Source organism: Xenopus laevis, chromosome 7S (assembly GCF_017654675.1).
Source record: "Xenopus laevis strain J_2021 chromosome 7S, Xenopus_laevis_v10.1, whole genome shotgun sequence".
Taxonomy (NCBI): Eukaryota; Metazoa; Chordata; class Amphibia; order Anura; family Pipidae; genus Xenopus; species Xenopus laevis.
Window position 1 is genome coordinate 100383625 of NC_054384.1, and position 15958 is coordinate 100399582.

A 15958-nucleotide genomic window follows, 5' to 3' on the forward strand; every position below is an offset into this window, starting at 1 on the left:
CTTCAAAAGAACGTGCAGTTAGTGAGTTAGTAAAGCCTTATTAAAATTAAGAGTCAACATTCTCAACTTGGAGCCGCAGTGTTTGGAATAACGACCGTCAGTTTCTCACGTTGCTGTCAACATGGGAATCGGAGCCTTTACTTTTCTTGCTGCATCACTGACCTCACATTTAAACTGGATACCTTGTCTGAGATTAGATATGACATTGTCATGAAATTCCTCGTCTGTTGCCACTAAGCTTCACATCTGCTTTATATGGAAACATAAGCAGCTCTTGTGTGGAGACAAGTGTGTGAGGTCTATAGCTGTCACGAGGGCCAAGGCCACGAGAAGGATTTGACCCACATAGACCGGAGGTCATGGCTCATATTTATTTCATTCCAACCAAAATGTGAAAACTAAGTGACTGTTGTAACTTATTTTTAGGGATGTCGCGGACTGTTCGCCGGCGAACTTGTTCGCGCGAACATCGGCTGTTCGCGTCCGCCGCAAGTTCGCGAACGTCGCGCGACGTTCGCCAATAGGCGTTCGCGTCAAAATCGTTCGACCATTCGATCGCTAAAATCGAACGATTTTCGTTCGATTCGAACGAAAATCGTTCGATCAAACGATTAAAATCCTTCGATCGTTCGAATCGAATGATTTTCGGATGTTCGAAGTTCGCGAACTGTTCGCAAGTTTTGCCGGTGTTCGCGAACGGCGTTCGCGAACACATTATCGGCAGTTCGCTACATCCCTACTTATTTTCATTGCTTTTAACAAAAAATGATATATTACTGGACATTAAACATGAAAATAACTTAATTCCTGGTTCCTGTTAGCATAAACTGAATGAGAGGCATCTGGCGCTATCCTTAAAGTGGCCATAGACGTAGAGATCCGCTTGTTTGGCGATGTCGCCAAATGAGCGGATCTGTCCCCGATATGCCCACATTGAAGTGGGCAATATTGGGCTGATCCGATTGTGGGCCCTAGGGCCCAACGATCGGATCAGAATAGATCCGATACTGGCGGTCGGATCGCGGGGCCACATACACGCTTAGATGCACCGTGATCTGACGGGATTTTTTAACCTGCTCGATTGAGATCTGGCCGACTTTCGGGGACGCTCGTCGGATGGCCCCACATACGGGCCAATAAGCTGCCGCCAGCTTTTATCTCGCTGTGTAGGGGGCCTTTACACCCGCCATCTGGTTATTTGTAGGGATGCAGCAAAGCCACTATTTGGGATTCGCCCAGAGCCCTAAACCCTTTGTGAACGTTTCGGCCGAATATCGAACTGAATCCTAATTTGCACATGCAAATTAGGGGCAGGAAAGGAAAACGTGGAAAAATTATTTTTCTCCCTCCCCACACCTAATTTACATATGCAAATTAGGAATCGGATTTGGTTCGGACAGACACAAATCCGAATCCTGCTGAAAAGGGGCGAATCCTGAATCGAATCCTGTATTTGGTGCATCCCTTATTATTTCATGTTTTACAAGCCCAATTATTTACACAGTCCCCATGAAATATACACCACTTCGTAGGGAACTTCACTGAGAGTTCTGTCTAATGGAAAGATTAAGAGGTTCTGTACATCTAACATTATACTCAGGAGCCCAGCTGCACCTCCATAATACAATTCTAGACCTACCTCTTTAATGTTTCCATCCTCAGTGCGGTTTTTACACAGAGGTGTGATTTGTGCAAGTGTAGCTATTGGAGGTCAAGCATGGGTAGGCGCATAGTCATGGCCAATATAGTCAAATTCGACATCAGCACATGTGTGGGCTCCAACATTGTTATCAGAATTGGGTGAGTTTTATATACAGTGCATGTCAAGCATGGTTTCAGCTGAGTGATATCAGACCATGTTTTTGGTCATCAGGAAAAATGGCCCTCAACTCCACCAACTGGATATATGACTCCTCCTTAGGAATACAATTAGATATCTATTTCCCTTGCTCCTATCCACAACAAAATAGGTTCTAATTAGAAAAAATGGGAAAGATAGCATTAGGCGCATTCTGCTGCAAGATGTACCTTCATTCACCATAACATTGTTCTGTTGAATAAAGACACATCTTGCAGCAGAACCTCTGCTCCAAGTCGTATCTTTCCCATTTTTTCTGATGTGAACCTATTTTTGTCACAGTTCTACTTATTTAAGGAAATAAGTTCAATGAGATTTCAACTTTAGTATTACAGGTTTGGGACCTGTTATCCAGACTGCTCGGGACCTGGGGTTTTCCAGATAAATGATCTTTTTTGGAATTTGGATCTTCATACCTTAAGTCTACTAGAAAATCATGTAAACATTAAATAAATCCAATAGGCTGGTTTTGCTTCCAATAAGGATTCATTATATCTTAGTTGGGATCAAGTACAAGCTACTGTTTTATTATTACAGAGAAAAAGGAAATCATTTTTAAAAATTTGGATTATTTGGATTATTTGGATAAAATGGAGTCTATGGATAACAGGTTTCCCGGATAACAGATCCCATGCCTGTACTCTATGGGGTATATTTATCAAAGAGTGAAGTTAAAGATAGCAACAGTCTTCAAGAGTGAAATTCCGCCACTCTCCGCTCATTTCTATGGGATTTTGAAAGGCGTATTTATAAAAGGATGAACTTTCACTTTCACCCATTGATAAATACTCTTTTAAAAATCCCATAGAAATGAATGGAGAGTGGCAAAATTTCCCTTTAGTGGACTGTGGAGATCTCTAATTTCACTCTTTGATAAATATACCCTTATAAATTGGTTGAAGAATGAAAGTCAAACAATAGTACATCAGTGGGTTTGCCTGAAACAGGCCAAGGGGCAGATTCACTAAAGGGCAAAGTGGCTAGTGACTTTTCGCCACCGTTGCCACCCACAGGGACATTTCCAATTCACTAACAGGCACAGGTGCCAATTCAATAGCGAACAGGACCGTTGCTAGCGTTCATTTGCACTCTATCGCAAGGCGACTTTTTGCTTTGGCGAATGATCGTTACTCTGCAAATTCACTGAAGTGCGGATTTTACTGAACGTTATCTCTTTCACCAGAGTTGACCTCGCCACCTCAGACCAGTCAAAGTGCTTAAAAACAGCTAGATCTTTCTCAATCAATCACTTACATCATATGCTGTCTGCCGAAAATGCATTAAAGTTCCAAAAACGCTGGCGACTTTTCCTTTTTTGAAGCGGAATTGCCTGCAAAAGTCCTGACTTAAACTTTTTTTGGGTAACCGGTTTTCCCCAGACATTTTTTAACATAGGGAACATTGATTTTACAGTTTTTCATGTGTAGGGCATTATATTGACTCTCTTGTCTTTATTAAGGTTCCCTGGACATTTGTAATAAAAAGTGGTAATTTAAAGCATTTGCACCAACATTTATAATAAAGACCTCCACACAATTTTAAATTACCCGCCGTATGCAAATTGACATAAGCGCAAGATCGCGAACAAATTTTTGCTGGGCACAAATGAACGCTAGTGCATCTTCGCTATGAAATGCTCACACAGCTGAAGTTATGACAGCGAAAAGTCGCCATTGTTTGACGCCGGGGACGAAACTTTACATTTTAGTGAATTAGAGTATTCGTATCGGATTTGTGCCTGGTGAAGTTGTGCGAGGTATGGCGAAGCGGTCGCCCTTTAGTAAATCTACCCCCAAGGATGGGGACCCAGTCTAAAGCCAGGTAGAGTGAGCTTTCTGGGGGAGGCTAATTTTCTTCTCAAGATACTGCTAGAAGCCTTGAACACCCAATTGGTGAGATTTGGAGATAATGTTTTTATACATCTGTAACCTTATTGTTGAGGGAAACCCTGAAGAAAGATTGGTCTTTAAATAGGGGGACTTGAACCCAAAAAGTTTGACATGCAGGGGCTAATCACCTTAAGTAAATGTGTTGGCTTTCAACATTAGTGCTACTAGAAGTTGCTGGATCCCACAGCAAAAGAGTTTTCGGTTCCCCCCTAAACTTGGAGGAATACGACATTTCTTCTTCCCAAAGTGGAAAAATGATGTGGACATCCCTAATCCATGAACTTTATTTCATCTTAAATTGCAGATTTTGAGGATGGGATGGTGTCTCGTTGTGATGATCATCAGAACGTCCAACTTAGCACACTAAAAAGATATTGATACAAATTAATTTAACATCATCGTATATCTGTACTTATTTATCTTTACACATTAATTATAATAATAGCACAAGAAAGGGACACAATAAGGGAGTTAAAATATGTAAATAAACAGTAGCAGGCACGAGTTCACAGACTGCAAACAAATAAAAGGAAATCAGTACCTGAACCATACATTTAGTTATTTTTCTCTGGAATATACTATATAGGGACAGTAAGATAGTACCAGATAAGGCTTATATCACACAAGGAGATAGAATTGCAGTGGGAGGTGCCAGGACAATAGCCTCAAGGTAAACACAAACAAGTCAACAAAGACCTGCTAAGAGGCTTCCCTTAGGATAAACCTGTATTTAAGCATTACTGCTGACGGTTAAATGGTCATGAATTGTAATATAATCACGCGAAGAGCAAAGAGATGGGTAGCAGGTACTGTTTCTATAACAAGGGACCTTTGGCTCTCCGTACAGCATTTATGGAAACCCCAACATTCTTCAGATAGTGGAGCTTGGACAGAAGCAATGCTGAGAGATTTGGTTCTGCAGAAGTTGGAAGGTTGAAGGTCGCCTCATCCCTGAATATACAAGTTCACTAAGCTTTACATTAAAGAGATTCAGCCATGATATTTATGGTGTAGTTTTTATTTCTAAATTGCACTTTCACTGCAAATAATTCACTCTACCATTTAAAATCTCATTCCTAACCCAACAAGTGTATTTTTTTTAGTTGTAATATTGGTGTGTAGGTGCCTCTCAGGTCATTTTGCCTGGTCATGTGCTTTCAGAAAGAACCAGTGCTGCACTAGAACTGGGAAATGGATTTTTACTATTGAGTGATGTTCTTATATTTACCAGGGAGCGAGTTATCTGGCTACATTTCCATTGTTCTGCTGATGGGTTGCTGGGGGGGGGGCTGGTATCACTCAACTTGCAGTGCAGCAGTAAAGAGTAACTGAAGTTTATCAGAGCACAATGACTGGGGGCAGCTGGGAAACTGACAATATGTCTAGCCCCTTGTCATATTTCAAAATGAAATATAAAAAAAAATCTGTTTGCTCTTTTGAAAAAGGGTTTCAGAGCATAAGTCTGCTGGAGCAGCACTATTAACTGATGCATTTTGGAAAAAAAACATGTTTTCCCATAACAGTATCCCTTTAAGGGCACCATTTAAAAAACAGTGCCTTATATCTTAGGTGCAAAAACATACACATCTGTGCCATGCCACTGTACTATGTTAAGTATGCTATAACCTAGCTTGTCTATGGCTATGACTAGGGATGCACCGAATCCAGGATTCGGTTCGGGATTCGGCCTTTTTCAGCAGGGTTCGGATTCAGCCGAATCCTTGTGCCTGGCCAAACCGTATCCGAATATGTAAATTGTCATGTGACTTATTGTTACAAAACAAGCAAGTAAACTAATTTTTACTTTCCCGCCCCTAATTTGCATATGCAAATTAGGATTCGGAATCGGTTCGGTATTCGGCCAAATCTTCCAAGATGGATTCGGGGATTTGGCTGAATCCAAAATAGTGGATTCGGTGCATCCCTAGCTATAACACAAGGTGCCCTTGGTGGGTGCAAGGGAGTTCTGTACTGTCCATCTGCCTTTGATCACCTAAATTAAGTCCTGACTTCTATTTGCATTCTACATACTATTCAGGGGCTTACAGAATGGAAACAGAAACATGCCCATGTTATGCTTCTTGATGCCCATATTTATACACAATTGGGCAATTACGTCATGGGTGCAAACTTTGTTTGGTTCAAACTCCCCTTTAAGGCCCAGCATCACGATTAGCCAATAACAAGATTACAAACATATGATGACATTGTTATCAGCCATAGTTTCCAGAATATCTAAGACATAAGATAAGTGTTGAAAAACATTTTTACTTGAACTGAACTTCCCTGTGGGCTTCCAGATGTTTTAGAACAGTAAAAGCCATTCTACTCAAATATGATCCTTACTGGCCTTCAAGATATTTAATTTTGGAAATTAAAATGTGACATTTTACTACTTCTACAACCGTCTCCTGCTTTTCAACTGTGGTTCGGTTTGTGCCAGCCTGCTTTGATGTTTCCAGTGGCCTTCAAGATAGGACTCCCAGCCAAATCTCTAAGGGAGCAACCCCGTAATTCGGGAACCGCTTACAGGAGCAATATCTTGTAGCCCATGCAAAGAAACTGGAATTTTGTCCAAAACCATATTTTGTGTAAAAAAAATGGTAAATTTTGAATATTATTATGTGCAGCTAATAATTGTATCATTAATCAGGCAGCTATGGTCACCCAATCAGGATTGATATTATGCGTAGAATTTAGTTTTGAATATTATTCATGAATTTTTTTCTCTGTTGGTATAGGGTTGGCAAAAAGCATTGCAAGATGAACACTCTGTGCCTTTAAACTACCAAGATACCAAAGTTCTCATCTATCTGGCACCTTCTGATAGCCAAGCTGGGTAGCACCACCATCCTCCCCCGGGGGGGACTGGCCATGGGGGTAGCACGTGCCATCCGTCGCTTCAGTACAGATATCCCTGACCCTCTCCGCGAGGAGGAGGAATCACAGTTGACTCAGACGATGAGGCCTACCCCCTACCGCAATGGCAAAATGCATACGAAGCCTACTCGCCAGCGCAGTCGCTTCGTCCAGAAAGACGGACATTGCAATGTAGAATTTATCAATCTCAGTGAGAAAAGCCAACGCTACCTAACAGACCTATTTACCACATGTGTTGACATACGCTGGAGATGGATGTTCCTCGTTTTCTCCTTTACATTTGTGGTCTCGTGGCTTATTTTTGGTTTTACTTTTTGGTTAATCGCCTCATTGCACGGGGACCTGGCACCACCACCCGAACCTGGCTCTGAGGAGGCGCACAATGACCCCTGCTTTTTACAAGTCACTAGTTTTATGGCCGCCTTCCTGTTTTCATTAGAAACACAGACTTCTATTGGCTATGGATTCAGAAGTGTGACTGAGGAATGTCCAATGGCTGTGTTAACTGTGGTCCTCCAGTGTATTGTGGGGTGTATTATTGATGCTTTCATCATTGGAGCCATCATGGCAAAAATAGCCAAACCCAAAAAGAGGAACGAAACTCTCGTTTTCACGCAAAATGCTGTGATTGCATTGAGAGATGAGAAGCTATGCCTCATGTGGAGAGTTGCAAACCTTCGCAAGAGCCACTTGGTGGAAGCACATGTCCGAGCGCAGCTTCTTCAGGTAAATATCGATTCTAGGGCGCAAGGCTATTTTGTTATGAACAGAGAATACTATTCTACTATATGAACTACACTATTAATTAAAAGCATAGTAAAAGGGTCTACGGAAATGTTTTTGCAGAGATAATTTTCTCTCATTATATTTGCAATCATATTAAAGGGGAAATCATGTTTTTTCCCCAAAATGCATCAGTTAATAGTGCTGCTCCAGCAGAATTCTTCACTGAAATCCGTTTCTCAAAAGAGCAAAGAGGTTTCTTTAGATTTAATTTTGAAATCTGACATGGGGCTAGACATATTGTCGATTTCCCAGCTGCCCTTAGTAATGTGACTTGTGCTCTGATAAACTTCAATCACTCTTTACTGCTGTACTGCAAGTTGGAGTGATATCACCCCCTCCTTTTCCCCCAGAAGCCTAACAACAGAACTATGGGAAGGTAACCAGATAGCAGCTCCCTAACACAAGATAACAGCTGCCTGGTAGATCTAAGAACAGCACTCAATAGTAAAATCCAGGTCCCACTGAGACACATTCAGTTACATTGAGTAGGAGAAACAAGCAAATTTAGGTATGGTGATCCAGAAAGATCCCTTATTCAGAAGACTCCAGGTCCTGAGCATTCTGGATAACAGAAAACCCCAGGTCCCATACCTGTACATTAATAGTAGGGACCTGAGTCATGATAGTCTATTGCTGGGATCAGAGAGAACATTTTCATTAGGACAATTAAAGCAGATTGTTGAGGAGATGTAGCTGGAAGAGAACCTTGAAGGTGGTGACAGAATATGCTGATGCACAATGCATTCCAAAGATGTTGGATAATTAGGGGCAGATTTATCAAAGGTCGAAGAGAAAATTGGAATTTAAAAAATCCGAATTTCAAGCTAATTTTTGTGTACTTTGACTAGGGAATAGTCCAGATTCGATTTGAGTTTGAAAAAAATTCAAAAATTTGAATATCGAAATTTATCATGTACTGTCTCTTAAAATTTCTGCTTCGACCATTCGCCATCTAAAACCTGCAGAATTGCTGTTTTAGCCTATGGGGGACCTCCTAGAACCCATTTGGAGTCAATTGGAAAAACTTTGAATCTAATTTGATCGAAGACTGTGTTACTTCGATTCGTACGATTCAAATTCAAACCAAAACGGCCTATTCACCTGAAAATTTTTTTAGGATTTTTTTAAAATATATTTCGGTTGGTCTTTTTTTATTTGAATTTCGAAGTTTTCTTCATTCGAAATTCGACCCCTATATGAGAAGACCTCTGTATAAAAGAGGTCTTCTGCTGAGAATAAACTGCATCCCAGGAATTCAGACATAGAATGGCAGTGGAATTTATTGAAGTATGGTTTAGGGTCCTTCTACTATTTATTTCCTGATTGCTCTTTACTATAACTCAATGGAGCTTTGCTGACTCTGTATTGACTAGTACTGTCAAGTCAAGTCAACTCATTGTTTGTGCTCTAGTGGTCATCATTTTTTTCTTTGCCATTCTCTTGATGTCCGTCATATAGACGGTAATGTTTTATTGATTCTTTCCTATATGTAGGGTATTAGGGTTTGTTTTACACACAGTTATGATTAACTATTTCCAAAAGACTTTACTACTCAACTGCTGCAGTCTATATAGGCCTGTCAAAAAGGGCCAAGTGCTGGAATATAGCCCCCAACTCCAAAGGGCACTCAATTCAAAAATTCAAAGATATATTTCCAGTCAATTCTCAAAGTTAAAAAGTCACTTTTTATTCATCATAAATATTAAAAAAGTAGGCATACAGACCAACCGTATCGGTTGGTCTGTTTGCCTACTTTTTTAATATTTATGATGAATAAAAAGTGACTTTTTAACTTTGAGAATTGACTGGAAATATATCTTTGAATTTATGATTAACTATTTGCCTTGTTGTTGCTTGATTAGTGCATGAAAAGCCAAGTATTTGGGGAAGCTCTAATGCAAATGATACCAGATACACTGAAATATTTAGTTAATGGTGATGGTTTGGTGGAATTATTTGTTTTTTTTATTGTATAGGTAGAGAAATATGTATATTTGTAATCACTAAAATATATTTTTCTCAATAGGATTACAGGCAGTCCTCGCGTTACATACACCCGACTTACACACAACTTAAATACAGAGGCTATTAAAGTAACATACTATGGTTTGCTTGACTTTTATTAGCATTTAGCTTTCATAAACCACCTGCCCCAATCCCCTCCGGTGTGAGTTGTCTACATAGGGTAGGACTACACGGCCGTTTTCGGCGCGATCCGACACACTGCGACAAAACACATGCGACCAGTGGCGTAACTAATTGTTACTGGGCCCCATAGCAAATTCAATTTAGGGCCCTAAAATATTTATAAGTTGGCCTATTTTACCAAGATATATTAAAATTGCTAATTAATTAGGGCCTCACTGGGCCCCCTACACTCCTGGGCCCCCCTGCAACCGCAGGGTCTGCTTCCTCTATAGTTACGCCCCTGCATGCGACAGAAATAAGATACAATATAGAAATATCGGATTAAGTCGCATCATTGAGCCGTCGCGACTCAACTGTCGGATGCAGACGCATATCTTATTTCCGTCACATGTGATTTGTTGCAGCGCGTCACATCGCACCGAAAACGTCCGTGTAGTCCAACACTAAAGCTTCCTTTTGTGAAAATGATGCTGTGCAGGTATGGGATCTATTAGCCAGAATGCTCTAGACCAGTTTTTTTTTTCAGATAAGAGATATTTCCGTAACCCGAATCGACATACTTCATGTCTACTAAAAAAATCATCTGAACATAAATGTGCAATAATAAAAATGTATATAATTTTAAATAAATAGGATTGTTTTGCCTCCGATAAGAATTGTCTATATCGAAGTTGGGTACTATTTTATTATTGCAGGAAAATAGAGAATAATTATTAAAAATGTGAATTATTTGCTTCAAATGGAGTCCATGGGAGATGGCCTTCATGTCATTTGGAGCTTTTTGGATAATGGGTTTCCTGATACCCAGATACTAGGGGGCAAATTCACCAAGGGTCGAATATCGAGGGTTAATTAACCCTCGATATTCGACTGAGAATTAAAATCCTTCGACTTCGAATATCAAAGTCAAAGGATTTTAGCGCAAATAGTTCGATCGAACGATTAAATCCATCGATCGAAGGATTATCCTTCGATCAGAAAAAACTTGGAAAGCCTATGGGGACCTTCCCCATAGGCTAACATGGACTTCGGTAACTTTTAGGTGGCGAACTAGGGGGTCAAAGTTTTTTCTTAAAGAGACAGTACTTCGACTAACGAATGGTCGAATAGTCAATCCTTCGATTCGAAGTCATAGTCGAAGGTCGAAGTAGCCCATTCGATGGTCGAAGTAGCCCAAAAAACACTTCGAAATTTGAAGTTTTTTTACTTCGAATCCTTCACTCGAAGTTAATGACAAAGACTGTGGCCCATGATATCACTGTAGTACCCAATTTGCAAAATGCCTGGTGCACATTTATAGATCGTATTGGTCTTTCTCAGAACTGCATATGTTGTTAGCAACAATCTTCTTTCATACCTTACAGTTTCGTAGAGAGCCTTCAATAGCGGTTAACCCACACATTAGCCTTTAATCACTACGGATAATGGCAAATCAGTTATTTCTCCACTTGATCTCTGACAGATGCACAGATTGGAATTCACTACAGAAATGTATAAATGGGGTTTCCATGCCGAATATCTGCTGTGTGTGCGCTGACAAGCAGATCCTGTGTCTATCAGTTCTCACACATACAGGGAGTTGAAGGCTTTTTCTCCACAGTCATAAATACACCTGTGGAAATTACTGGTTCAGAGTGGGCCAAAACACCCAATCTCAGCTTGCTTTGTCTGATTTGCGATGGGATACAGTCAAAGAAGAGCCATGGTGTTTAAGGGCTCTTACTCACTGGCGTTCTGACCTGCGCTTCCCTGCGTTCCGTTTTTTGGCGTTCAGCCGCAGGCGCGTGTAGGCGCCGAACGCAGGAAAAATGCAGCATGTTGCGTCTCAACCTGCGTTCGGCGCCTACACGCGCCTGAGTGAGTACAGCCCCATTTCAAATAATGACATGCGTCTATTCCTGCGCTCCCCTGCGGCTGAACGCCGAAAAACGGAACGCAGGGAAGCGCAGGTCAGAACGCCAGTGAGTAAGAGCCCTTAAGGAGAACTAAAGCTTAACTAAAGAAGTAGCTAGAAATGTTGTTCACTATGTTTTAAGCTTCCATACCAGCCAAGGCAACCACAACCCTTTAGCAGTAAAGATCTGTGTCTCCAAAGATGCCCCAGTAGCTCCCCATCTTCTTTTCTGCTAATTCACTGCACATGCTCTGTGCTGCTGTCACTTACTGAGCTTAGGGACCCACTCACAATATACAGTACACATAGAATAGAAATGTCACAATATAAGGCTGATTAGTAATAATCAGCAAACCTGTAGCATCAGCTTATATTACAGGGGAAGCTGATTTTCTGCTGGATAATTAGTGACGAGCCCTAAGTTTAGCTTCTCAACAGCTGCTCAGAGCCCACTGAGCATGTGAGTGTCACAGACACTTTCCAAGATGGTGACCCCCTGTGACAAGTTTGAAGTCCTGGATCATTGCTGCTATTGACAAGCTGAAACTTTAGGCTGGAGCAATAAGTTCAGTATATAAAATATGGCATTTTTAACCACATTAATTTTTAGGCTTTAGTTCTCCTTCAAAGGCATTCTGGCATGATTTTTATGGTGTAGTTTTTATTTCTAAATTACGCTGTTTACACTGCAAATAATTCACTCTACAATATAAAATTTCATTCCTGAACCAGCAAGTGTATTTATTTAGTTGTAATATTGGTGTGTAGGTGCATCTCAGGTCATTTTGCCTGGTCATGTGCTTTCAGAAAGAGCCAGCACTTTAGGATGGAACTGCTTTCTGGCAGCTGTTGTTTCTCCTACTCAATGTAACTGAATGTGTCTCAGTGGGACCTGGATTTTACTATTGAGTGATGTTCTTCGATCTACCAGGCAGCTGTTATCTTGTGTTAGGGAGCTGCTATCTGGTTACCTTCCCATTGTTCTGTTGTTAGGCTGCTGTGGGGGGGGGGGCAGGGGGGAAGGGAGGGGGTGATATAATTCCAACTTGCAGTACAGCAGTAAAGAGTGACTGACATTTATCAAAGCACAAGTCACATGACTGGGGGCAGCTGGGAAACAGAAAATATGTCTAACCCCATGTCAGATTACAAAATTAAATATAAAAAAATCTGTTGAGAAATTGATTTCAGTGCAGAATTCGGCTGGAGCAGCACTGTTGATTGAATTTTTTTCCCATGACAGCATCCCTTTAAATTACTAGGGGCTTCTATACTGTCTTCTGTATCCCACTATGAGTCCAAACATTAACAAGTGGGTATCCGTTGTGACTCTCATTTTGGCTGTGTTTTAGAACTACCTAGGATCCAGGAGTGCAACCCCCCTATATTTTTGGGAGTTACCCAAATTTGGCCCTCTCCCCCAGTCTCCCGTCATCCTACCAAATTGTGTGTATTAACCCCCTGTCCGTTCGATGAATGTATTGTTCTGATTTTCAGAGCTGCTGGAATATAGAGCCCTAAATAAATAAAAATACACACAATACAATCCGCATCTAATTGTAGAGACACTCTGGCTCTATTGTACGCTGCAAAAGTACAAATATTTTCCTTTTTAAGTGGTTGCAAACATATCACATGACAAAGCTGTTATGTTTTGGTAGCCGAGGATGAGTAGAGTATAACAGTGCTTTATTAGCAGGTTCAAGCAGCCATTACACAACAGTAAGCAACTCTAACACCACAAGCTGTATAGAAAATATGCACAGTATGTCTTGAGAACAGTAAAATCTACAGGCCATTTGTATAAACAACACATAGTTCCTCTATAGTAGCAAAGCATTTGGACAACTATAAGGGGAATATGTGGTGTTTACACATGGCCTGTAGATGTCACTGTGCTCAAGACTTATACTGTGCATACTTTCTATACAACTTGTGGTGTTAGAGTTGCTTACTGTTGTGTAATGGCTGCATGAACCTGCTAATAAAGCGCTGTTATACTGTACTCATCCTCGGCTACCTCGTCACCAATTTGTTATGTTTTGGTCGTCAAGGATGAGTAGAGTATAACAGTGCTTTATTAGCAGGTTCACGCAGCCATTACACAACAGTAAGCAACTCTAACACCACAAGCTGTATGCACAGTATAGGTCTTGAGCACAGTGACATCTACAGGCCTTTTGTATAAACACCCAGAGCCGGGTCAGACCCGCCAGGCGCCCTAGGCAACCTGGCTGGTGACGGCGCCGGCTGGGAGTGCGCTCACACGCTTCAACGAGCGCACGGAAGCACAAAATGGCAAGGAGAGAGGGGACTGGACTAGGGGTAGATGGCAGGTAAGGTACGTGCCTGGCGCCCCCCTAGCTTTGCGCCCTAGGCACATGCCTACTCTGCCTACCCCTAGTTCCGGCCCTGTAAACACCACAAAAGCCTCATGATTTTGTCCCTTCTTTGGTTCAAGCTGGATCCAATTTGCTGCTGAATTGGAACATGTGCAGGAGCAGCTACGTCAGATATATATGCTTCTTCCAGATATTCTTTTTGGGGCCATGTTTTACATTCTAACATTAACTGCGTAGGGATTAAAGGTGGCCATAGATGCAAAGATCTGCTCGTTTGGCAACATCGCCAAACGAGCGGATCTTTCCCCGATATGCCATTAAACAAACATGGCTATATCGGGTGTAATCTGATTGTTCGGCCGCATGGCCGAACGATCCGATTACGATGTGCCCTGGGTTCCGGCGGGATCGGTCGGGTCAAAATCAAACCTGACCGATCGACCAAACGACCGATCTCCGCCGGACGAAAGAAGTCGGGACACGCCACACACGATCCGAAAATCGTACGAATCCTCGATTCGTACGATCGGATCTGTGTGTCTATGGCCACCTTAAGAATAAGCCACAGAAGTTGACATAAATAAACAGAATATTTTTGCCTACTGATCTGTTCCATAGTTATTGATCTATATTATACACAGGAGGCCAGTTCTTTGGATACAACACAATAAAAAGCCACCTTAGATGCAGAATTTCTATAAATATGCATTTTTTTTCTACTCAAATGTTGTGATATTGACCTGCATTCTTACTTTCTAAACCAGCCTCGTGTCACCCCTGAAGGAGAGTACCTCCCTCTGGATAACACTGATATCAATGTTGGGTTTGACAGCGGCACAGACAGAATCTTCCTGGTGTCCCCAGTAACCATTGTTCATGAGATTGATGAAGAATCCCCTCTATACGAGATCGGCAAGGAAGAATTGGAGGCAGCTAACTTTGAGCTGGTTGCAATCCTTGAAGGCATGGTGGAGGCCACGGCCATGACTACACAATGTCGCAGTTCTTATCTTCCCTCTGAGATCTTGTGGGGAAGTCGCTTCGAACCAGTACTTTTTGAGAAACGTAATTATTACGAGGTGGATTACCTCCACTTTAACAGCACATATGAAGTACCCAGCACGCCCACTTGCAGCGCTAAAGAACTTTCAGAGAGGAAATATTCACTGGTGGGTCGCAGTTCTTTTTGTTACGAGAATGAAGTTGCGCTCAACTGCATTAGCGATGAAGTGTCCCCTACCCTTGTGGACACAATATTAACTGTTCCTAATATGTCCCATGAGCTTGGCATGCTTGGAGTTCCCATCCCCCTGGAGGAAATACTACTGACATGATCTTCTGCTTGAAGAAAGAAATCTCAATTAGATGGGTTCTACTGACTTGCAACTTGCACTTCCATCCGTTAAGATGCATTTCTCACTCAAGTTAAAAGGGACTACATGGATTAAGCAGCCAATGCACCAAAAGGGTCTCCCATGAACAGTTATGAAGCTGGGGGATGAAGGATCTTCCTAAAACCAGGTGATCTTGATAGCAAGGTTGCTGAAAATGATCAAATCTTTCCTTCTATGCAAATTTCTTTTCTTTTGTTTGGTGGCTCAGGTTAAAAAGCCACAGCACAGGTATGTTTTATATAAATATCTACTGAGAAATAAAATATGCAAATTGTAATTTAAATACTCCTAAATATGGCTAGATTTTCTTGTCTGATTGGGAGAGTATTGTAACGACTTCCATGAAGTGTAGCCTGAAAGTTTACCCGAATAAGCTAACGGTTCGAACCCGAATGCCATTAGTATCGACTCGTACAGAGTGTAAAACCCCTTCACCTTATATCTTCTCCATACTTTGCTACTGCTATAGAGAATATTGATTTTAACCCATGTTTAATGGAGAAGGAAAGGCTTAAATCAACTAAGCTTTATCAGAAAGGTCTATATAAATACACCAGTAAACCCTCAAAGTAATGCTGCTCTGAGTCCTCTGTCAAAAGAAACACAGCATTTCTTTCCTTCTATTGTGTACTCATGGGCTTCTGTATCAGACTTCCTGTTTTCAGCTTAAACCTCCAGGGCTAGGGCTTGAGCATGCTCAGTTTGCTCCTCTCTGCTGTAATCTGAGCCCAGAGCTATGAGTGAGCAGGAAGAGACTCAGGCAGGAA

The 15958-nt window shown here is 41.4% G+C and overlaps 1 protein-coding gene across 1 annotated transcript; it reads left to right on the forward strand.

Annotated features, from left to right (window-relative positions):
- Positions 1-6611: 6611 nt before the first annotated feature.
- On the forward strand, positions 6612-15279 carry kcnj14.S (potassium inwardly rectifying channel subfamily J member 14 S homeolog). The gene is made up of 2 exons (XM_018228243.2): positions 6612-7353; positions 14562-15279. Exons 1-2 carry the CDS (start codon positions 6622-6624, stop codon positions 15129-15131), a joined length of 1302 nt encoding a protein of 433 aa, XP_018083732.1. The 5' UTR covers positions 6612-6621; the 3' UTR covers positions 15132-15279.
- Positions 15280-15958: the final 679 nt, after the last annotated feature.

What these genes read in the sequence shown, in the direction of transcription:
- kcnj14.S (XM_018228243.2), top strand. Translation starts at nt 6,622, where the DNA reads ATGGGGGTAGCACGTGCCATCCGTCGCTTCAGTACAGATATCCCTGAC. An exon ending in TCCGAGCGCAGCTTCTTCAG is followed by an intron (nt 7,354 to 14,561) that starts GTAAATATCGAT and finishes TTTCTAAACCAG; the next exon opens with CCTCGTGTCACCCCTGAAGG.